Source organism: Taudactylus pleione, unplaced genomic scaffold (genome assembly GCF_031769625.1).
Source record: "Taudactylus pleione unplaced genomic scaffold, aTauple2 ptg001088l, whole genome shotgun sequence".
NCBI lineage: Eukaryota > Metazoa > Chordata > Amphibia > Anura > Myobatrachidae > Taudactylus > Taudactylus pleione.
This window is the reverse complement of record NW_028285489.1, coordinates 504,819-530,625: the sequence shown is the minus strand read 5'-3', so window position 1 is coordinate 530,625 and position 25,807 is coordinate 504,819. Positions and strand designations below refer to the sequence as shown.

The 25,807-nt window shown below is 47.9% G+C and overlaps 1 protein-coding gene across 1 annotated transcript; it reads right to left on the bottom strand.

Moving 5' to 3' along the window:
• Positions 1-8,443: 8,443 nt before the first annotated feature.
• On the bottom strand, positions 8,444-20,261 carry LOC148453787 (uncharacterized). The gene is made up of 3 exons (XM_088461719.1): positions 20,153-20,261; positions 11,032-11,071; positions 8,444-10,763 (listed from the first exon to the last, which is right to left on the bottom strand). Exon 3 carries the CDS (start codon positions 10,687-10,689, stop codon positions 9,493-9,495), a length of 1,197 nt encoding a protein of 398 aa, XP_088317845.1. The 5' UTR covers positions 10,690-10,763; positions 11,032-11,071; positions 20,153-20,261; the 3' UTR covers positions 8,444-9,492.
• Between the last annotated feature and the right edge of the window lie 5,546 nt (positions 20,262-25,807).

The following is a 25,807-nucleotide window of genomic DNA, read 5'->3' as shown; positions in this document are numbered from 1 at the left end:
AGCTAGAGATAAATGCTGGTACACAGCGAGGGATGATGCCATGTCAGACTGAGTTAGAGATAAATGGTGGTACACAGGGAGGGATGATGCCATGTCAGACTGAGCTAGAGATAAATGGTGGTATACAGCGAGGGATGATGCCATGTCAGACTGAGATAAATGGTGGTACACAGGGAGGGCTGATGCCATGCCAGACTGAGCTAGAGATAAATGGTGGCACACAGGGAGGGATGATGCCATGTCAGACTGAGCTAGAGATAAATGGTGGTACACTGGGAGGGATGATGCCATGTCAGACTGAGCTAGAGATAAATGGTGGTACACAGGGAGGGATGATGCCATGTCAGACTTAGATAAATGGTGGTACACAGGGAGGGATGATGCCATGTCAGACTTAGATAAATGGTGGTACACAGGGAGTGATGATACCACATCAGACTGAGATAAATGGTGGTACACAGGGAGGGATGATGCCATGTCAGACTGAGCTAGAGATAAATGGTGGTACACAGGGAGGTATGATGCCATGTCAGACTGAGATAAAAGGTGGTACACAGGGAGGGATGATGCCATGTCAGACTAAGATAAATGGTGGTATACAGGGGAAGGTAGCATCACAGTACTCAGACACAGAGGCCATGACATCATCTGTAATTCTGACCCTCCCTCATACTTTTTTTTTTCTCCACCCCGGGAGAAGCAGGTGGTTTGTGACAGGGGCGGAGCTTGACAGCTTGTGTCATTAAGCCACGCCCCTTCACTGTAAATTGCTGCATCTTTAAATAGGGGGCGGGACTAAACAATGCGATTGTTGAAGAATCGCGACATTAAGCCACGCCCCCTACACGGGGACGCGAGATTGCAGCAGAAATTCTCCCCATTCTGCCATCTTCACTAGGAAGTGGGCAGAATGCGTTAGAACTGCCTACTCTACCAGGGATGTGAGGGGTTTCCTGAAAAATCGGGAGCCTCCCGCGACTTCCGGGAGAGTAGGTATGTATGCCCTCCCTCCACAATGGCCTCCCTCCGCCAGGTACATCATTATCAGCTTAATGTATGAGTGCAGCGGCCTGTATTACTCTTCTCATCAGTCATTGGCTCAGCACAGGGGACTGCTGCGAGGTGGACATGTTGGACGGTCTGCAAATGTACATTTTGGAATCAAGCACCACAAGAGACTATTATTCTGTCACCGACAACCGCAGCCGTGGCAAACGCAGGATTTTGAAAGGGGGGTTCCAAATCCTTGATTACCGAACTAATGAAAAAACATCTAGCCACGAATAAATAAATAAATTATATACAGTATATAACAGCTTACACAGGATTTAGGACCACTACAGTAAAATATACCACTCCTTTGACGGGATACTCACACACAGACTGACACAGACACCTCTATTACTAAAAAACATGAATGCACCAGGCAAATAAATACAGCCAGCATGATTTATTAATGACCCCACTCCCCCCAGTAGTGCCCCCAGTAGTGGTCCCCCTATGCAGTGCCCCATATACAGTGCCCCCAGTAGTGCCCATTATACAGTGCCCTCAGTAGTGCCCCATATGCGCAATAAAGCAGCTCCAGCACTGCCCCCGTCCATAGTGAAAGGTGGCATCTCTGTACAAACTACGCTCTCTAAGCTCCACCTGCTACTGTGGAGCGTCCTGTATGAGGGTGTGTAGACCGGTGTTGTCCCAGGACCAGAAATGGGGCTTCCTAGGAGGACTGAAAATATAAGTTGATAAAGTGTCGGCGGAAAAATTTTTTAATTGTTAATTTCACTTATATAGCCGTAGCGATGGTGTAAGCCACAAACGCGGCGTAAGATAAGGACTAAAGAAATGGGGTGAGGGAGGGTGGGGGAAGAGTATGGAGAGAGAAGAATGTGAGCAATGTGACTATGGATACAATGCAGGGACGGAGGATGAAGGAATGCTGGTGTCCTGATAATTATCACATCTACACTAAGTGGTCACTTTATGAGGTGCACCTGAACAACATCTGAACCTCTTGACCACGTTTGCATGTATTTAGGTGCTTTCACATGATTGGCTGATTAAATACTTGCATTAACAAGCAGGTGCACAGGTATACCTAATGAGGGTGGCCACTGAATGTATTGTGTCAGATATTGATGAGCAGAACGAAGAGGACACTGAGCCTGATTCAGCAAGGATCGTAACTGTCAGATCCTGTGTAAGTGTGTGTGAGGCTGTGATGGTACTCCATGTTACTGATGGTCTCTCAGTCTTGTGTAATCACTGCGTGTGATGAGGTTAGTAATTCCGGAGTAAGGTCAGAGCCTGTGTAAGTGTGTGTGAGGCTGTGATGGTACTCCATGTTACTGATGGTCTCTCAGTCTTGTGTAATCACTGCGTGTGATGAGGTTAGTAATTCCGGAGTAAGGTCAGAGCCTGTGTAAGTGTGTGTGAGGCTGTGATGGTACTCCATGTTACTGATGGTTTCTCAGTCTTGTGTAAGCACTGCGTGTGATGAGGTTAGTAATTCCTGAGTAATGTCAGAGCCTGTGTAAGTGTGTGTGAGGATGTGATGGTACTCCATGTTACTGATGGTCTCTCAGTCTTGTGTAATCACTGTGTGTGATGAGGTTAGTAATTCCTGAGTAAGGTCAGAGCCTGTGTAAGTGTGTGTGAGGCTGTGATGGTACTCCATGTTACTGATGGTATCTGAGTCTTGTGTAGTCACTGCGTGTGATGAGGTTAGTAATTCCTGAGTAAGGTCAGGGCTGTGTAAGTGTGTGTGAGGATGTGATGGTACTCCATGTTACTGATGGTATCTCAGTCTTGTGTAGTCACTGTGTGTGATGAGGTTAGTAATTCCTGAGTAAGGTCAGAGCCTGTGCAAGTGTGTGTGATGCTGTGATGGTACTCCATGTTACTGATAGTATCTCAGTCTTGTGTAGTCACTGTGTGTGATGAGGTTAGTAATTCCTGAGTAAGGTCAGAGCCTGTGTAAGTGTGAGTGAGGCTGTGATGGTACTCCATGTTACTGATGGTCTCTCAGTCTTGTGTAATCACTGTGTGTGATGAGGTTAGTAATTCCTGAGTAAGGTCAGAGCCTGTGTAAGTGTGTGTGAGGCTGTGATGGTACTCCATGTTACTGATGGTTTCTCAGTCTTGTGTAATCACTGTGTATGATGAGGTTAGTAATTCCTGAGTAAGGTCAGAGCCTGTGTAAGTGTGTGTGAGGCTGTGATGGTACTCCATGTTACTGATGGTCTCTCAGTCTTGTGTAATCACTGTGTGTGATGAGGTTAGTAATTCCTGAGTAAGGTCAGAGCCTCTGTAAGTGTGTGTGAGGATGTGATGGTACTCCATGTTACTGATGGTTTCTCAGTCTTGTGTAATCACTGCATATGATGAGGTTAGTAATTCCTGAGTAAGGTCAGAGCCTGTGTAAGTGTGTGTGAGGGTGTGATGGTACTCCATGTTACTGATGGGTTCTCAGTCTTGTGTAATCACTGTGTGTGATGAGGTTAGTAATTCCTGAGTAAGGTCAGAGCCTGTGTAAGTGTGTGTGAGGCTGTGATGGTACTCCATGTTACTGATGGTGTCTCAGTCTTGTGTAATCACTGTGTGTGATGAGGTTAGTAATTCCTGAGTAAGGTCAGAGCCTGTGTAAGTGTGTGTGAGGATGCGATGGTACTCCATGTTACTGATGGTCTCTCAGTCTTGTGTAATCACTGTGTGTGATGAGGTTAGTAATTCCTGAGTAAGGTCAGATCCTGTGTAAGTGTGTGTGAGGCTGTGATGGTACTCCATGTTACTGATGGTTTCTCAGTCTTGTGTAGTCACTGTGTGTGATGAGGTTAGTAATTCCTGAGTAAGGTCAGAGCCTGTGTAAGTGTGTGTGAGGCTGTGATGGTACTCCATGTTACTGATGGTATCTCAGTCTTGTGTAGTCACTGCGTGTGATGAGGTTAGTAATTCCTGAGTAAGGTCAGAGCCTGTGTAAGTGTGTGTGAGGATGTGATGGTACTCCATGTTACTGATGGTGTCTCAGTCTTGTGTAATCACTGCGTGTGATGAGGTTAGTAATTCCTGAGTAAGGTCAGAGCCTGTGTATGAGGCTGTGATGGTATTCCATGTTACTGATGGTATCTCAGTCTTGTGTAATCACTGTGTGTGATGAGGTTAGTAATTCCTGAGTAAGGTCAGAGCCTGTGTAAGTGTGTGTGAGGCTGTGATGGTACTCCATGTTACTGATGGTCTCTCAGTCTTGCTAAGTATTACGGATGTGTGTAAGGTAAGTGCTGCGATGGCATAGCGTAGATAGATGATATGCAGTCTCACTGCATATCATCGCAGTGAGACTGCGTGTGTAATCGCAGCCGCAATCCTTGCTGAATTAGGCCCATTATACAATGTGTTAAATTATGTACATAAATAGTTAAGAGTAATAATAACCAAAATGTAGAAGTATAGATAAACTTAATAATATAACTATAGAAATGTTCAATCAATGTACAAGCAGTGTTCTCCCCATGATGTTTTTTGTGGGTGCACCACCCGGCAGGAATCGGCCACCAGCCGGCAATTTGGGAGCCTGTAAGTGGGGACAGTGGGCCTGATTCAGAGCCGCTCGCTCTGACAGAGCTCTGAATCAGGGCCGGGCTTTTTTTTTTTGGAGCGGCCTCTCGGCCGCTCGCATAGCTGTGGGTGACCGGCTCCGTCGTGCGCATGCGCTGTGGGCCACCATCGACCCGGTTGCGAGCGCTCAGCGCTTGCGACCGGGTTTGAATCTGGCCCAGTATCTGGGAGCTGTATAAAAAGGACCAGATCCTACAGACTCTGCTGCTTTTTCATAATCAGATGACTGGGCCTCTAATAAGAAGAGGAGAATTAATATATAAAATGTTATTTCAAGTTTAAATCATTATAAGGTCAAGGTTTAAAACAGTTTATGATTGCGAAGGCCCCCAACCGGCTACTTCTTGATGGCACCTGTCTGGACAAATTTTCTGGGGAGAACACTGGTACAAGTAATATATATATAGAGTAACATGATAAAAAAAAAAATAGAATAGATAAGACCTATAGATTATACATAGAAAATAAAGAAAGTGAGTTCAATAAATAAAATATAATTATAGTATATAAGTGTGTGTAAGCAGCGAGGATATGTATGGATTTGGAGTGGTCGGTTTAGATGTTTGCAGATGTGTTTTGTGCAGGTTTATGGCCTCCTGAGAGGTAAATCCTGAGAGTACGTCTTACGTGTGCTTATCCCTTGTTGCCTGCCCACCATCTCCCATATACTGTATAAGTGTAATTAACTATTAATCATCTTTCCCCAGCAACCTGTTCTCCGGCCTCCTAGCAACCCCATTACCTCAGCGACTTACTGACCCTCTGGCTCTGGTATGATAACGCTGCATACATAATTATCTTGTACTAATATGGTGCCGTACATAGGGGAGGGTACATACAATAAGACTACAGAGGCCAAATTAGACAGTTACAGACAAGTTCACAAATCATCAAATATACATAATTACAAATGATATAATTACGTAGAGAAAACAAAAGAAAGAATTCCAGCTTGCGTTACATAGGGGATCTGGGCGGGCACAAAGAGGCAGAGGGGAGCACAGCTGTGGGGCGCAGAGGCTGGAGAGTTGGGAAGAGGGGTGAGTGCAGAGATGAGTATTAAGGACACAGGCAAAGGCAGGAGGGTGGGTGAATATCTGATTGGGTTCAGGAGCAGCGAGGTGGGGGTGAGCGAGTGAGCGAGGTGGCGGGAAGGAGTGTATGAGTGGAGAGGGTTAAGGGCTTTGCAGGTGATTAAGGAGAGTTTGAATTTCTACAGATATTTAAAGGTACAACCCACAGCGCCTCATGGCGAAAAACTGCGCATCCTTAGAAGGGACACACCAAAAAACATCTCAGCAGGCGCCTCCAAGGAAGCTACTTTGAAAACGGTTTTAACTCCTACAAATCTATAATGAAATACATTTTCTTTCAGTATAAATAACTATGGACGTTAGAATGTGGCCGCTATGTATAAAAAGAGAAAAAAAAAAAGCTTTTGAAAAAAATAAAATAAAAAAATTTTTGCACGAAAACTGGATGTTCTCCCCTTAGAGTGTAAAGGCAGGAGGACGTACACTGTACGCGCATGAGGCAGGTAGGAGATAAATTAACTGTCTGGCAGAAAATAAAAAAGATCTTTTCATACTAAAGGTTTCGGTCTTTGTGAATGGCGCTCTTAAAAGCGTTACATGTGTATTAATGAGCGCTACAAGACGACTGTTCATATTGATTTATCTGGTGTTTTTCTTTGTGTGCAGTTGTACGGTAATGAAATGCTTGAGACATGTAGCATAGTACGTTACATTGGCAGAGCATCCTCGGTGAACGAGCAGAGATTGGTTATTAGAAGAGATAAATTAGGTGAAAGCTGCAGCTTCGGCTGGTGGAATAGGAGCCGTTTTACCATGGAAACAGATGGATTTATATTACATTTTCCGTATAAGCAGCAGAGCTCACGATCTGGGGTTAGAGAGTAACATAATGTAATGTTTCTTCATGAATAAGAGGCAGACATTCCTTCAACTAAACTAAGTGAAAAAGGGGGAATGTGATATACAGGAATCTGCCCGGAATATGGGAATAACTGAGAGTCTGGCTGACGTACAGGGAAACAGCGTCTGTTTAGATGCAGGAAATGATTTGCGCTATGCGTCCCAGCCATGACAGCGTGGATCAGGCGATAATTCCCAGTCCGTGTACAGAATGCGCATCAGTAGGTCAATTAAAAACCGTAAATTTGCAAAGCCGATGCGCAAACTCTCACGTGCCCATATTTGAGTCCCTATTTTTTGAGGGAAGCACGTGGCATTGTGGGCCAAGATGGCGGCCTCTGGACAAGTAGGCGTAATTACAAATGTAAAATGAATTCCACCTGGGCAGATTTTGCTGTTTGCAATTGACTCTCCTCATTATTATAATGTTTATGTACAGACAGGATGATCTCAAACACCCACCAGCACCAGTGACCATAGGCTTTCTGAATGGAGATTCATTAATGGCCATTAGCGCCAGTGACGTTATCTCTCTGCTTGTGTGACATAAGCCGTGCCCATGTGTCTGGGTAAGTGCTCAGGTTAGCACACAAGATGGCAGCGCCAGTGAGGGAAGAAGCGTTTGCTCCTGGGTGGAATGTTCCTCCATGAAATTGCATAATGAATGTTAGACAAGCATTAAAGGGTGGAAATTTAGGTTTTACCCCCACAAATCAGCTCCTTGCACAGCAGAGACAGGAACAGGCCCTGACTTTGCAGAAATATTATTCGCTGTTTTTATATCAGATTTTGGACTTCCGCCATCACAGATGGAGGAAGTGACATCACAGGAAGTGCCCCAGCACATGGAGCCAGCACCTCCCAGTACACCATGAACCACCAGCATCAATAAAGGTGGTGAAATTCCATTGCTAGGATATAGTGGGCACCTCTGCTGGCTAACATATATATATATATATATATATATATATATATATATATATATGTACATACACTGATGTCATATGTGAAAATCAGCTGACTGACATCAGAAACTGTAGGTACTTCTACTGGATGATATATAATTATATACTCCCCACTGGCTGGTACATAGTCGTACGAAAACCTATAATAGTTTGTACAGAAGTGATTTTTGGTGGCACTTCTGGTGTAAACATGTATGGTAATGCTGCTTGTATATTCAGTGATGGAGGTGCTGCTGGTGTAACTGTGCATGGTAATGCTGCATGTATATTCAGTGCTGGAGGTGCTGCTGGTGTAACTGTGCATGGTAATGCTGCTTGTATATTCAGTGATGGAGGTGCTGCTGGTGTAACTGTGTATGGTAATGCTGCTTGTATATTCAGTGATGGAGGTGCTGCTGGTGTAACTGTGTATGGTAACGCTGCATGTATAATCAGTGATGGGGGTGCTGCTGGTGTAACTGTGTATGGTAACGCTGCATGTATATTCAGTGATGGAGGTGCTGCTGGTGTAACTGTGTATGGTAATGCTGCATGTATAATCAGTGATGGAGGTGCTGCTGGTGTAACTGTGTATGGTAACGCTGCATGTATATTCAGTGATGGAGGTGCTGCTGGTGTAACTGTGTATGGTAATGCTGCTTGTATATTCAGTGATGGAGGGGCTGCTGGTGTAACTGTGCATGGTAATGCTGCATGTATAATCAGTGATGGAGACGCTGCTGGCGTAACTGTGTATGGTAACGCTGCATGTATATTCAGTGCTGGAGGTGCTGCTGGTGTAACTGTGTATGGTAACGCTGCATGTATATTCAGTGATGGAGGTGCTGCTAGGACATTACAAAAGACAACACAAACATTTCTATGACATTTATATACAAAACAGGAGTGATTAAGAAAAGCACCAATGCCTTTAATAAAACAATATTTACATTTGTTTATAACCTTATCCACCAATTTTACCACATAACTGTCATAACTTCACCCCATGGTAGAGAGAAGGTGCCATCACCCATAGACCAGGCTGAGAGAAGGAGACATCCTGCATTGTGCTAAGTCACACACAGCAGAGAAAACAGTTCATATTTAAAATAATGACATTCGCCTATAGCGAGCGTTGTGAAAGGACTTCCGTGCGCTGCATTGCGTGTGCAGCAAGATGCAGAAAATAGCACTTACTGAACACATGAGCCCCACTGTCACCAGGCGTGGGGTCCCCTGATCCCCACTGCAGTGTGAGCACCGTTCCCTCCCATTCTCCCAGTATGGACCCAAGTGCTTGTTGCCCATGTTTAGTGATCATTCTAGCACCCTGCACCTGTCACTGGCCGTGCAGTTTCCCCTGCCTGGGGTGTCGCTCCCTGCTCTGGTTCTTCTAGCACAGTATGGTCTGTAAATCTGACGTTTGTTACAACAGCTGAGTGTGCTAGAAGCAGCAGAGCAGAGAGCGACACCCCAGGCAGGGAAGAGGAACTGCACGAGGGTGTGACAGGTGCAGGGTGCTAGAATGATCACTACGTTATTGTAAGTTTAGTTAGGATGAAAGCATGTAATATGTAACTAGTACAATAAGAACAGCGTGTAATGGCCGCCTCCAGGCGTATCGCTCTCAGGAAAGCATGTAATATGTAACTAGTACAATAAGAACAGCGTGTAATGGCCGTCGCCAGGCGTATCGCTCTCAGGAAAGCATGTAATATGTAACTAGTACAATAAGAACAGCGTGTAATGGCCGCCTCCAGGCGTATCGCTCTCAGGAAAGCATGTAATATGTAACTTGTACAATAAGAACAGCGTGTAATGGCCGTCGCCATGCTTATCGCTCTCAGGAGAACACCAGGATCACATTATGCAATTTATTAATGAGTTTGTTCTTGTATCATCAATTTCCTGAGAAAGACGAAAGGATAATTCTGTCCGACAGCAAAACACTGCGCTGTGTTACGGCACGCGGTAGTCTCGGGATCGGCGCATCCTTCGGATTACAGCAACCACGTATCAGTGTGTTGGATGCAGTAACAGGACTGTAATAAGACCTCGCTGAGCTCCAGGTAGCTCTGGGTCTGCCAGTTGGGCATCAACGTGTGCAAGTTGAACACCTGAAGTTTAGGGGTGCCCACTTTAAGGAGGTCGTACAAACAGGACCAGCGGGTCTGAAGTGCTACTCGGGTCCTACGATTTAAGATAATCCCTCTAATAGTTTTCTTAACCTTGAGCTCTCTCAAAGAAGGCAAATCCAGGTGGCTGAACACCAGCCCGCGGCTCTGAGACACATCTAAAAACTCCAGGGACTTGGACACCAGAGGGTAAGAGACTCCCAGATCCTTCACTGGCACCAGAACCTGCAAGATCAAAGTCTTCAGCTTGGGAAGTGACCTCGTGAGTTCTTGCATCGTTTCCGGCTGAACGCTCTTAAAGACCCAGAAATAGTTCAGTTCCAGTTTGCTTAGGTTCTGAAAGTGTGTTAGAAGTGACACAGAGTGTTCAGACCAATCGAACGGCAGCTTCATGCGGCTCAGCTTGGGTGAGGTACGAGTGAGGCGTTCAAAGAGAGTCTGGAAGCCGTTGAATTGATCCGTCTTGGCCAGGCATATCTGTGCCATGCTTCCAGGAGGATAGAAGTCCAGGGGCTCCAGGTGCGTCAGGGTCCAGTTCAGTTCCAACTCCTGAAGCTCTCCGCAGTGAACGCCATCGAGGAACTGGAGGAGGAAATCCGCCCACTTGGTCCTCTGGTCTCCCAAATCAAAACTGGCACGGAGAACCAGCAGGCTGGCTCCTCGGGAAGTTAGGTGGTAGGCGTACTGGTGCACCCACTCCTTCCACCTCTCAAACTCTCTCACGGAGACCAGCACCCCGTCCATGCCGGACAGGATGGCCCCAAGTCTCATGAAGTCGGCCACTCTCCAGAGTCGCGGGGTGCGCATGAGCTTACTCCAGTCTGCGCACACCAACGCAGCCGTGCACTTCTCTACTTCGGAAAGAAAAGAGAATATGTGTAGCTGGCAGTCAACTGGCAGGAGGCTGAATGGGAAGGGACCCTGGTGCTTAGTTCTCGGACCTCTTTGCCCCGATTTCACAGAGGAACAGGGGACTTCGAGCCAGGACGGGTCGCTGGTCTCTGGAGAACATTCTGGCCCGGAAGAAGTGTCCTGCCGCAGTAACTTTCTGTCTCGGGACATTTCGTCTGTATTCCCTCCAGATTCTTCACATACTAAAGTGGCCAAACCGAGCGAGGAACCAATCGGCGTCGCACCTGAAAATATAGCAAGAGTGAGATAGACACCCGTCAGCTACTGGAGTCAGCTCAATCTTCACCAATCTAGTACTTGTGCTACAAACAAAGGGTATATGCAACAGAATGGACAGAACATTAAGGGGGGAAAAGTCCAGAGCTCGGATCAAGGGGTCAAAGATGGCCGACATTATTCTAGGACCTGAACATTTATCAACCAATGAAGTGATGGCTAAAAACAACCATTTGTTATTGCCACGTTTGTTACATAGAACGGATTATATCTTACCTCATTTGTACCTCGTGTCTTATGGCCCCGCAACTTTGTACTGTAGATGGAAAACAAAACAGCCATTGTAACAGGATTGCTCATTGAGAAACCAACAAAAGTGTAAAACAAACATTAAGGGCCTGATTCAGACCCGCTCGCGAGCGCTGAGCGCTCGCAAGCGGGTCGATGTTGGCCCAGTGTGCATGCGCACGACGGAGCCGGATCCGCCGTGCACGAGACCCGGATAGCAAAAGGCATACCGTCGCTCCGGGTCTCGTACCAAAGGGGGCGTGCTGTCGATGTTGAGTGATGGCACGCCCCCTTTGGTGGGCGTGCCGGAGGCGTTCCCATGGGAATGCCTACCGTCTGGGCCCGGCCCCACTGACATCACAAGTGATGTCAGTGGGAGTGCTTTCGGCTCTGTTTGAGATGAAAGCACTCTAGGGCTTGCGGCAACGAGACCCTACCACAAGGGTTTCGTCGCAAGCCCGATAGTCGCGATGGTCTTGACCATCGCGACCATCTTCCTGGCCGCTTGCTACAGCTGTGGGTGGTCACCCACAGATATACGAGCGGCCAGGAGGCCGCTCTAAAAATCAGGAAGGACGGCCCTGATTCAGAGCGAGCACTCGTCTGGCTCTGAATCAGGGCCTAAATTCCAAATTGAGGATTGGGCTGAGCAATGCTGTAAATCTAATTGCTGAGACCCCTTTTTTGTCATAATTTGATAATTGATGCATTATTGTTCATCTCAGGACACATGTAAAGTCACACTGGCATCCCGTTAGCAAAATATGCGCATTCCGAATGCGGCCGAGTACAGAGCCGCCTGCAAGTCAGCATCAGGTGCACAGAGCACAAGATAATGGTGTTAGTGTCGGCACACAGAACTGTATCGGGACGTTACCCTGCAATATGGCAGCCAGCACTTGTATCGGGGGTGGGGGAAGGGCTGGTTATCAAATGTCTGAATTTGTTGCAAGGTTAAAACACTGAGCCAGACATTGTTTGTAATCATAGAGGCGGATGCATTAGAGCCCAAGTTCGTAGATATAAAATGTATTCATTAAAAACCGCAGGCATATGGCTTAGTTGGTCAAATCGTAAGTGCAGTGCGGGACCAGTAGCAAGTGCACCCAGATTACGTCACAGACACTTATATACATGTTTTAATCATTTGTTTTGCTTGTGAAATACGTCTTTGCTATTGGATTTCAATTAAACATAAAAAAACTCTCCCTAATACAGCAGGTACAACTGTGCTCCTTACCTACTGCGTAATGCCTTTCCCCTGCTCTCTCCCCTCCCCATTCCTAAACTCTATTTCTCCCCTCTCCAGCTCCCTTTCCCCTCCTAAGCTCTCTCTCCCCTCCCCAGCTCTCTCTCCCCTCCCCAGCTCCCTTTCCCCTCCTAAGCTCTCTTAGGCCCTCATTCAGAGCCGATCGATATTTGCGGTCGTTCGTTCTAAAACAAGGGGTGGCTATTCAAATGAACCGTTCGCTGTTTGCGGTCTGTTCACGCCTCTATGTCTGAACGAGCGAGCAAAACTTGCGTTCGTTTTTTGGAAAAATACGCCCCCTGGCCGCTCGCATCCTACGTCATGTCCGCTATTTATCAGATTAATCGAGTACATCGACAAGGGTATGAACTGCTCGCTATTCTTGTGGTTGGTGTTTGCTACCACAATTTTGCGAGCAGTTCTGACTCTAAAATAACCCAGTGACGTGGTCAATGACGCTGCTGTTTTAAATATGCACACCCATAAAACGCCCGTTTTGACCTTTAAGCACGCCTGCGTTCTGATTTCCACTCCCCATTTTCAAGCACCTTCCCCTGTTACCACCCACATACGCCTCTGTCTGTCACTCAAAATAGCAGGCATTCGCTATTTTGCGAGCACATGAATTTCGGCCGCACTGACTGGTTAGCGCATGCGTATAACGATCCGTACGCATGCGCAGTTGGGCTAACATCGCTCGGAACGAACGAGCGGCCGCTTATGAGCGGCTCTGAATCAGGCCCTTACTCCCCAGCTTCCTTTCCCCTCCTAAGCTCGCTCATCTCCCCAGCTCCCTTTCCCTTCCCAGCTTCCTTTCCCCTCCTAAGCTCTCTCTCCCCTCCCCAGCTCCCTTTCCCCTCCTAAGCTCTCTCCCCCCTCCCCAGCTCCCTTTCCCCTCCTAAGCTCTCTCTCCCCTCCCAGCTCCCTTTCCCCTCCTAAGCTCTCTCTCCCCTCCCAGCTCCCTTTCCCCTCCCCGCCTCCCCAGCTCCCTTTCCCCTCCTAAGCTCTCTCTCCCCTCCCCAGCTCCCTTTCCCTCCTAAGCTCTCTCCCCTCCCAGCTCCCTTTCCCCTCCTAAGCTCTCTCTCCCCTCCCAGCTCCCTTTCCCCTCCCCGCCTCCCTCTCCTCCCCAGCTCCCTTTCCCCTCCTAAGCTCTCTCTCCCCTCCCCAGCTCCCTTTCCCTCCTAAGCTCTCTCCCCTCCCTTTCCCCTCCTAAGCTCTCTCTCCCCTCCCCAGCTCACTTTCCCTTCCCAGCTTCCTTTCCCCTCCTAAGCTCTCTCTCTCCTCCCCAGCTCCCTTTCCCCTCCTAAGCTCTCTCTCCCCCTCCCCCGTTTCCCTCTCCCCTTCCCAGCTCCCTCTCTACCCCCTACTCCGTTTCCATCTTCCCTCCCCAGCTCCCTTTCCCTCTTCCCTTTCCCCAGCTCCCTTTCCCTCTCCCCAGCTCCTTTTCCCTCTTACCTCTCCTGCTCCCTTTCTCTCTTCCTTCCCCAGCTCCTTTTCCCTTCAACCCCAGCTCTCTCTCTGCCCACCCCTAGGATTCTACATCGAGGGGATCACCACTTGTCCATCGATGGCGGGTGGGCATAAGCTGAAAAACATTGATAGCTTACACCACATCTAGCAATTGCCATCTGTGGGCTGACTATCGATGGTTTCATCGATGCATAACATTGATGGCATGAAACCAATGACTCTGGGAACCCATCGACTGACTTCCTGCTGTGGAAAATGGCAGGCGGTGGGCCAAGCAGAGAAACTCCAAGCTTTAAGCCCCATGGGTCAAGGAAAAAAACAAAAAACATTGCTCCCGCTCAACCATCAATGGCGAAGAACTATCGTAACTCCTGGCAAACTCTGGCAAAACCATCAGCCATCGTTAGCAAACCATGGATGAATGTTAATGGCCGTACCTAACCACATCCCTACCCCTGAAGTACCAGTTTCCAGACTGTATTGATCCCACCTGCAAGAGGTTGACAGCATGAATAGTCCTGTAGTGGTGCCGTTCCCATTTGTACCCCACCTCTCATTTCTCTCCTGAGCCATTATAAGCTCACTATCTACTATCTCACTTCCCACTCCATTAATTCCAGTCAACTTCTCTCAGAGCTCACCGAAATCTGCTGCGTCCACCATCCATTAACATTGATATCACTGACCAAGTTACAGTCTATTACCTCCATGTAACCGTGGTAAGAACAGCGATTTAAAAGATATACAAGGTGCACATGTAACACATCACTTACAATGGTTCCATGTGCTAAGTGGCAAGCAACCGCGGGCGAGTACTATGGAGCTGTGTACAGCCCAATTATTTGCTCTAGACCCAGACAAATGTAATTATTCCTATGTTACTGTTCTATGCACACAGCTCCTGACAATACTCAGTATTCCTGTATGTTCCTGTTATATAGGGTCCCCATGCACACAGCTCCTGACAATACTCAGTCTTCCTGTATGTTCCTGTTATATAGGGTCCCCATGCACACAGCTCCTGACAATACTCAGTCTTCCTGTATGTTCCTGTTATATAGGGTCCCCATGCACACAGCTCCTGACAATACTCAGTATTCCTGTATGTTCCTGTTATATAGGGTCCCCATGCACACAGCTCCTGACAATACTCAGTATTCCTGTATGTTCCTGTTATATAGGGTCCCCATGCACACAGCTCCTGACAATACTCAGTATTCCTGTATGTTCCTGTTATATAGGGTCCCCATGCACACAGCTCCTGACAATACTCAGTCTTCCTGTATGTTCCTGTTATATAGGGTCCCCATGCACACAATTACTGACAATACTCAGTCTTCCTGTATGTTCCTGTTATATAGGGTCCCCATGCACACAGCTCCTGACAATACTCAGTCTTCCTGTATGTTCCTGTTATATAGGGTCCCCATGCACACAGCTCCTGACAATACTCAGTATTCCTGTATGTTCCTGTTATATAGGGTCCCCATGCACACAGCTCCTGACAATACTCAGTATTCCTGTATGTTCCTGTTATATAGGGTCCCCATGCACACAGCTCCTGACAATACTCAGTCTTCCTGTATGTTCCTGTTATATAGGGTCCCCATGCACACAGCTCCTGACAATACTCAGTCTTCCTGTATGTTCCTGTTATATAGGGTCCCCATGTACACAGTTACTGACAATACTCAGTCTTCCTGTATGTTCCTGTTATATAGGGTCCCCATGCACACAGCTCCTGACAATACTCAGTCTTCCTGTATGTTCCTGTTATATAGGGTCCCCATGCACACAGCTCCTGACAATACTCAGTATTCCTGTATGTTCCTGTTATATAGGGTCCCCATGCACACAGTTACTGACAATACTCAGTCTTCCTGTATGTCACTGTCCCATAGAGATTCCTGTATCACAGATCTATAGGGGCATCATGTACACGGGCTGGGTATGGATTCCCGACAGTCAGAATCCCGAATCTACAATGTAAGCTTTCTAACGCTAACGCTAACCCTTACCCCTTCCTCCCTCCCTCATGTCTAAACCTAACCTCCCTCTCCCTGAACCCTAAACCTAACCCTCCCCCTTAGTGCCTAATCCCCCACTAGTGCCTATCCCTTACCCCTACCACTTCCTCCCAGCACCCTAAACCTAACCTCCCCCTAGAGCAGGGATGGGGAACCTCAGACCCGAGGGCAGTATAAGGACCTCGGAATCATCTGGTCTGGGCCTCCAAGCTTTTTCTGCTAGCCTCATCTGACTACCTTTGGCTCACCATGTACACTGCTCCTGTATCACTGATCTATAGGGTCACCATGTACACTGCTCCTGTATCACTGATCTATAGGGTCACCATGTACACTGCTCCTGTATCACTGATCTATAGGGTCACCATGTACACTGCTCCTATATCCCTGATCTATAGGGTCACCATGTACACAGCTCCTCGCTGATCTATAGGGGCACCATGTACACTGGTCCTGTATCACTGATCTATAGGGTCACCATGTACACAGCTCCTGTATCACTGATCTATAGGGTCACCATGCACACAGTTCCTCGCTGATCTATAGGGTCACCGTGTACACAGCTCCCGTATCATTAATCTATAGGGTCACCATATACACAGCTCCTGTATCACTGATCTATAGGGTCACCATGCACACAGCTCCTGTATCACTGATCTATAGGGTCACCATATACACAGCTCCTGTATCACTGATCTATAGGGTCACCATGCACACAGCTCCTGTATCACTGATCTATAGGGTCACCATGTACACTGCCCCTATATAACAGATCTATAGGGTCACCATGTACACAGCTCCTCGCTGATCTATAGGGGCACCATGTACACTGGTCGTGTATCACTGATCTATAGGTGCACCATGTACACAGCTCCTGTATCACTGATCTATAGGGTCACCATGTACACAGCTCTTGTATCACTGATCTATAGGGGCACCATGCACACTGCTCCTGTATCACTGATCTATAGGGTCACCATGCACACAGCTCCTGTATCACTGAGCTATAGAGGCACCATGTACACAGATCCTGTATCACTGATCTATAGGGGCACCATGTACACAGCTCCTGTATCACTGATCTATAGGGGCACCATGCACACAGCTCCTGTATCACTGAGCTATATGGGCACCATGTACACAGCTCCTGTATTACTGAGCTATAGGGGCACCATGCACACAGCTCCTGTATCACTGATCTATAGGGGCACCATGTACACAGCTCCTGTATCACTGAGCTATAGAAGTACCATGCACACAGCTCCTGTATCACTGAGCTATAGGGTCACCATGCACACAGCTCCTGTATCACTGATCTATAGGGGCACCATGCACACAGCTCCTGTATCACTGATCTATAGGGGCACCATGTACACAGCTACTTTATCACTGATCTATAGGGGCACCATGTACACAGCTCCTGTATCACTGATCTATAGGGGCACCATGCACACAGCTCCTGTATCACTGATCTATAGGGCACCATGTACACAGCTCCTGTATCACTGATCTATAGGGGCACCACGTACACAGCTCCTGTATCACTGAGCTATAGGGGCACCATGCACACAGCTCCTGTATCACTGATCTATAGGGCACCATGTACACAGCTCCTGTATCACTGATCTATAGGGGCACCACGTACACAGCTCCTGTATCACTGAGCTATAGGGGCACCATGTACACAGCTCCTGTATCACTGATCTATAGGGCACCATGTACACAGCTCCTGTATCACTGATGTATAGGGGCACCACGTACACAGCTCCTGTATCACTGAGCTATAGGGTCACCATGTACACAGCTCCTGTATCACTGATCTATAGGGCACCATGTACACAGCTCCTGTATCACTGATGTATAGGGGCACCACGTACACAGCTCCTGTATCACTGAGCTATAGGGTCACCATGTACACAGCTCCTGTATCACTGAGCTATAGAGTCACCGTGTACACAGCTCCTGTATCACTGAGCTATAGAGTCACTGTGTACACAGCTCCTGTATCACTGATGTATAGTGCACCATGCACACAGCTCCTGTATCACTGATCTATAGGGGCACCATGCACACTGCTCCTGTATCACTGAGCTATAGGGGTGTGATGTACACAGCTCCTGTATCACTGATCTATAGGGCACCATGTACACAGCTCCTGTATCACTGAGCTATAGGGTCACCATGTACACAGCTCCTGTATCACTGATCTATAGGGCACCATGTACACAGCTCCTGTATCACTGAGCTATAGGGTCACCATGTACACAGCTCCTGTATCACTGATCTATAGGGCACCATGTACACAGCTCCTGTATCACTGATCTATAGGGGCACCATGTACACAGCTCCTGTATCACTGATCTATAGGGCACCATGTACACAGCTCCTGTATCACTGAGCTATAGGGTCACCATGTACACAGCTCCTGTATCACTGATCTATAGGGCACCATGTACACAGCTCCTGTATCACTGAGCTATAGGGTCACCATGTACACAGCTCCTGTATCACTGATCTATAGGGCACCACGTACACAGCTCCTGTATCACTGATGTATAGGGGCACCACGTACACAGCTCCTGTATCACTGAGCTATAGGGGCACCATGTACACAGCTCCTGTATCTCTGAGCTATAGGGTCACCATGTACACAGCTCCTGTATCACTGAGCTATAGAGGCACCATGCACACAGCTCCTGTATCACTGAGCTATAGAGGCACCATGTACACAGCTCCTGTATCACTGATCTATAGAGGTACCATGCACACAGCTCCTGTATCACTGAGCTATAGGGTCACCATGTACACAGCTCCTGTATCACTGAGCTATAGGGTCACCATGTATACAGCTCCTGTATCACTGATCTATAGGGGCACCATGTACACAGCTCCTGTATCACTGATCTATAGGGCACCATGTACACAGCTCCTGTATCACTGAGCTATAGGGTCACCATGTACACAGCTCCTGTATCACTGATCTATAGGGCACCATGTACACAGCTCCTGTATCACTGATCTATAGGGGCACCATGTACACAGCTCCTGTATCACTGATCTATAGGGCACCATGTACACAGCTCCTGTATCACTGAGCTATAGGGTCACCATGTACACAGCTCCTGTATCACTGATCTATAGGGCACCATGTACACAGCTCCTGTATCACTGAGCTATAGGGTCACCATGTACACAGCTCCTGTATCACTGATCTATAGGGCACCACGTACACAGCTCCTGTATCACTGATGTATAGGGGCACCACGTACACAGCTCCTGTATCACTGAGCTATAGGGTCACCATGTACACAGCTCCTGTATCACTGAGCTATAGAGGCACCATGCACACAGCTCCTGTATCACTGAGCTATAGAGGCACCATGCACACAGCTCCTGTATCACTGATCTATAGAGGTACCATGCACACAGCTCCTGTATCACTGAGCTATAGGGTCACCATGTACACAGCTCCTGTATCACTGAGCTATAGGGTCACCATGTATACAGCTCCTGTATCACTGATCTATAGGGCACCATGTACACAGCTCCTGTATCACTGATCTATAGGGGCACCATGTACACAGCTCCTGTATCACTGAGCTATAGGGTCACCATGTATACAGCTCCTGTATCACTGATCTATAGGGCACCATGCACACAGCTCCTGTATCACTGAGCTATAGAGGTACCATGCACACAGCTCCTGTATCACTGAGCTATAGGGGCACCATGCACACAGCTCCTGTATCACTGAGCTATAGAGGCACCATGCACACAGCTCCTGTATCACTGAGCTATAGGGTCACCATGTATACAGCTCCTGTATCACTGATCTATAGGGCACCATGCACACAGCTCCTGTATCACTGAGCTATAGAGGTACCATGCACACAGCTCCTGTATCACTGAGCTATAGGGGCACCATGCACACAGCTCCTGTATCACTGAGCTATAGAGGCACCATGCACACAGCTCCTGTATCACTGAGCTATAGGGTCACCATGTATACAGCTCCTGTATCACTGATCTATAGGGCACCATGCACACAGCTCCTGTATCACTGAGCTATAGAGGTACCATGCACACAGCTCCTGTATCACTGAGCTATAGGGGCACCATGCACACAGCTCCTGTATCACTGAGCTATAGAGGCACCATGTACACAGCTCCTGTATCACTGAGCTATAGGGGCACCATGTACACAGCTCCTGTATCACTGAGCTATAGGGGCGTGATGTATACCTATCCTATCTCAGTACAATTACCCTCTCTGACAATACTCAGTACTAATTGATCTACTTAGATACATTATATCAAATCAGGTGTACAAGCCCCACCCCCTCCCAGCACACGTGTCACTCACAGCGGCCGCCGCTCTCCCCTCTGTCCAGCTTCCTCACTCATCAATAAAGTTCTGTGACAGGCACGGGACACACAGCAGCCGCCAGCCCTGATACACACAGACCGGTGCAGCCATACTGCTACTCCCGGAAGTCAAGCGAAGCCACCGGAAGTATGAAAGCCGCCATGTTGGTACTTAATGATGTGTTATTGTTTTGCAATGTAAACAGGGTCGGACTTCTTTTAGTATATGGTTATTACTTTCACTACTGCTGGCTATAGGGGACAGGACTATATACTGCTGGCTATAGGGGACAGGACTATATACTGCTGGCTATAGGGGACAAGATTATACACTGCTGGCTACAGGGGACAGGATTATACACTGCTGCCTATAGGGGACAGGACTATATACTGCTGGCTATAGGGGACAGGATTATACACTGCTGAATATAGGGGACAGGACTATATACTGCTGGCTATAGGGGATAGGATTATACACTGCTGGCTATAGGGGGCAGGATTATACACTGCTGGCTACAGGGGACAGGATTATACACTGCTGGCTATAGGGGACAGGATTATACACTGCTGGCTACAGGGGACAGGATTATACACTGCTGGCTATAGGGGACAGGACTATATACTGCTGGCTATAGGGGATAGGATTATACACTGCTGGCTATAGGGGGCAGGATTATACACTGCTGGCTACAGGGGACAGGATTATACACTGCTGGCTATAGGGGACAGGATTATACACTGCTGGCTACAGGGGACAGGATTATACACTGCTGGCTATAGGGGACAGGATTATACACTGCTGACTATAGGGGACAGGATTATACACTGCTGACTATAGGGGACATGATTATACACTGCTGGTTTTAGGGGACCAGGACTATACCCTGCTGAATACAGGGGACAGGATTATACACTGCTGGCTATAGGGGACAGGATTATACACTGCTGGCTACAGGGGACAGGATTATACACTGCTGGCTACAGGGGACAGGATTATACACTGCTGACTATAGGGGACAGGATTATACACTGCTGGCTACAGGGGACAGGATTATACACTGCTGACTATAGGGGACATGACTATACACTGCTGAATACAGGGGACAGGATTATACACTGCTGGCTATAGGGGGCAGGATTATACACTGCTGGCTATAGGGGACAGGATTATACACTGCTGGCTATAGGGGACAGGATTATACACTTCTGACTATAGGGGACACGATTATACACTGCTGGCTTTAGGGGACCAGGACTATACCCTGCTGAATACAGGGGACAGGATTATACACTGCTGGCTATAGGGGACAGGATTATACACTGCTGGCTATAGGGGGACATGATTATACACTGCTGGCTATAGGGGACAGGATTATGCACTGCTGGCTACAGGGGACAGGATTATACACTGCTGGCTACAGGGGACAGGATTATACACTGCTGACTATAGGGGACATGATTATACACTGCTGGCTTTAGGGGACCAGGACTATACCCTGCTGAATACAGGGGACAGGATTATACACTGCTGACTATAGGGGACAGGATTATATACTGCTGGCTATAGGGGACAGGATTATACACTGCTGCCTATAGGGGACAGGATTATACACTGCTGCCTATAGGGGACATGATTATACACTGCTGAATACAGGGGACTGGATTATACACTGCTGGCTATAGGGGACAGGATTATACACTGCTGGCTATAGGGGGACATGATTATACACTGCTGGCTATAGGGGACAGGATTATACACTGCTGGCTACAGGGGACAGGATTATACACTGCTGACTATAGGGGACATGATTATACACTGCTGGCTTTAGGGGACCAGGACTATACCCTGCTGAATACAGGGGACAGGATTATACACTGCTGGCTTTAGGGGACAGGATTATACACTGCTGGCTATAGGGGACAGGATTATACACTGCTGACTATAGGGGACAGGATTATACACTGCTGGCTTTAGGGGACAGGATTATACCCTGCTGGCTATAGGGGGACAGGATTATACCCTGCTGGCTATAGGGGGACAGGATTATACCCTGCTGGCTATAGGTGGACAGGATTATACCCTGCTGGCTATAGGTGGACAGGATTATACACTGTTGGCTATAGGTGGACAGGATTATACACTGCTGGCTATAGGGGGCAGGATTATACACTGCTGGCTATAGGGGACCAGGACTATACCCTGCTGAATATAGGGGACAGGATTATACACTGCTGAATATAGGGGACAGGATTATACACTGCTGACTATAGGGGGCAGGATTATACCCTGCTGGCTATAGGGGACCAGGATTATACACTGCTGGCTATAAGGGGGACAGGATTATACACTGCTGGCTATAGGGGGCAGGATTATACACTGCTGGCTATAGGGGGCAGGATTATACACTGCTGGCTATAGGGGGCAGGATTATACACTGCTGGCTATAGAGGACCAGGATTATACACTGCTGGCTATAAGGGGGAGAGGGTTATACACTGCTGCCTATAGGGGACAGGATTATACACTGCTGGCTATAGGGGACCAGGACTATACCCTGCTGGCTATAGGTGGACAGGATTATACAGTGCTGGCTATAGGGGGACAGGATTATACACTGCTGGCTGTAGGGGGACAGGATTATACACTGCTGGCTATAGGGGGTATGGCTGGAGGCCGGCCCCACGTGAATAATGGTGGCCGCGGCACTGAAGACGTTAAACCCCGTGCTGTGGCGCCATTTTTAAAAGGACAAAAGGCGCCAGACACCCATTGTAAATGTGTACTCTGCGCTAGGCGCTGAGTGTTAATAAGTGTGCTTTTAATGTTTTATTTGCCGCGGCCTGGACTTGCTGCACTGGGGGAGTGTAGGTAGAGTGTGGCTGCACGCTGGGAGCGACTGCGACCAGCGCTGAAACAGTTACAGTCCCAGTGAGGACACAGTGTAAAAGCACACTGCACATGGTTTATAATAAACTATTAAAATATATATGTATTGGTGTAATGCACTGCAGCTGATCGGCAATGCATTAGTGCATGATGCAGAGTATATTTAATAGGCTATGCACTTATAGGAATATGGTTTAAGAGTATATTATTTTATTGGGGATTACCCTCCTGACATAGGAAGTGATATGTTAATTATACTGATTTATGGTAGTGGTCAAACCTTTTGTGTAACAAAGCTTTCTTTGAAGTGCTTTCCAGTGAGACCAGGATGGAAGCTGTGAAGGTGTGAAGAGAGTCAATGGCCAAATCTTCTTTTGATACGTCGATGAGACTGTCTCTGGTGTGTGTGCACTTCTGGGAAAAAAAATGTTTGTTTTTCCTGATTTCCTGAATATTGCAGGAAGATTAAAGCGAATACTATTGCTGGTTATTCTACATTGATACATTTATCACACAGTGACAACATATCTAAGGATGAAAGTAAATTACCATTTCCTGTGGGATTTGAGTTGTAATTACCGTATATACTCGAGTATAAGCCGACCCGAATATAAGCCGAGGTACCTAATTTTACCACGAAAAACTGGGAAAACTTATTGACTCGAGTATAAGCCTAGGGTGGGAAATGCAGCAGCTACTGGTAGTAATCCCCCCCTGGTAGTGCCCCCAGTAGTAATCCCCCCCTGGTAGTGCCCCCAGTAGTAATCCCCCCCTGGTAGTGCCCCCAGTAGTAATATCCCCCCCTGGTAGTGCCCCCAGTAGTAATACCCCCCCTGGTAGTGCCCCAGTAGCAATATTCCCCCCTGGTAGTGCCCCCAGTATTAATCCCCCCCCTGGTAGTGCCCCCAGTAGCAATATCCCCCCCTGGTAGAGCCCCCAGTATTAACCCCCCCTGGTAGTGCCCCCAGTAGCAACATCCCCCCCTTGTAGTGCTCCCAGTATTAATCCCCCCCCCTGGTAGTGCCCCAGTAGCAATATCCCCCCCTGGTAGTGCCCCCAGTATTAACCCCCCCTGGTAGTGCCCCCAGTAGCAACATCCCCCCTGGTAGTGCCCCCAGTATTCCCCCCCTCCCTGGTAGTGCCCCCAGTAGCAACATCCCCCCCCTGGTAGTTCCCCCATTATTAATCCCCCCCCCTCTGGTAGTGCCCCCAGTAGCGATATCCCCCCCCCTGGTAGTACCCCCCGGTAGAAGCCCCCCCCAGTAGAAAGAAATGTAAAAAAAACAAACACTTACCTGTAACCCCGCTCCTGGTCCCGACACTGCTACAGGCTCCTCCGCCGCTTTGCATAATGGGAGAGACGTCGTCATGACGACGTCTCTCCCATTACCCACTGCGGGAGCCGGAAGATGGCTCCCGCAGTGGGAGCAGCAGTAGCCGCTGAGAGTCTGACAGACTCTCAGCGGCTGCTGATTACAGCAAACACACAGCTGCCGGCTCCGGCGGCTGTGTGTTTGGCAGTGTGTAGTGCTGACCGAACTCCGGTTAGCGCTACACACGCGGTGCAGGCTGTGTCACAGTGACACAGTCTGCACCGCGGCCCGCATTGGTACGCTACTCAGCAGCGTTCCATGCGGGCATGACTCGAGTATAAGCCGAGGGGGTGCTTTTTCAGCACAAAAAAATGTGCTGAAAAACTCGGCTTATACTCGAGTATATATGGTACATTTGGGATAGATGGTCTGATTGGTTTACAAGACCAACTGTGGGTGGATGTCACCATGCTGTATTATGTGTTCTGACTATATATACAGGGCCTGTGAGCCTGTGTTTTTTGTACAACCCTGTAACTTCTGTGAGGAGAAGAACTGCTTGATAAGAATCCTGTATGCGATGTAATGTACCCCTTCATCCGGAAGGACGAATCTTCTTCAAGACTTTGAGCAATAAACATCTTGCCTGACTTCAATTGTATCTCAGTCCTGCGACCAAAAGAATTGCGTCAAACGCTATTCCGTTCTCCGGCTGTTCTGAGTAAGAGCTCCGTGTCTCCAAGCCCTCTGCCAAGCTACCGTGCAGACCTGGTCCATTGCGAGGGATCAGGAGGAATCAGCCGACACCAATCAGGGGGTGTGGCCGCAGCTAGTCAAACGCATACGCAGCAGAAGCGGTTCCAGGTGCCGAGGTAGGAGCCTTAGGGTAACTAAAAGCGGTTCCAAGCTCCGCTGAAAGTAGCTTGGTTGTGGCAGCTTCACTAAACGCCCACGACGCAGTGGGCGGAGTCAGTGACTGGCGGCCACTGACGGTGAGTGGTAGTCCAAAAGCGCTAACCCGTGACCAGGGCCGGCCTTGGCGAAAGGCGTCCGGTCACAGGGGGCAAAATGTATATTATTGATACCTTTTAAGGGCACAATTCGCAAGAATTTTTACAGCAGGTGGGTCCACACTATGACAAGTATAAACACATACTTCAGATCATAAATGGTGCACTTGAAAATGAAATATGGTCAAACCTAATCCAGCGCTAATTGTAGTTAGATGTAAACCAGTACCTATAGGGAACAGGATTACACACTGCTATCAATAAGAGTCTATAGGGAACAGGATCACACACTGCTATCAATAAGAGTCTATTGGGAACATGATTATACACTGCTGGCTATAGGGGACCAGGAATATACACTGCTGTCTGTAGGAGTCAGGATTATACACTGCTGGCTATAGGGGGCAGGTAAGCACATTGCTGACTATAGGGGACAGGATTTC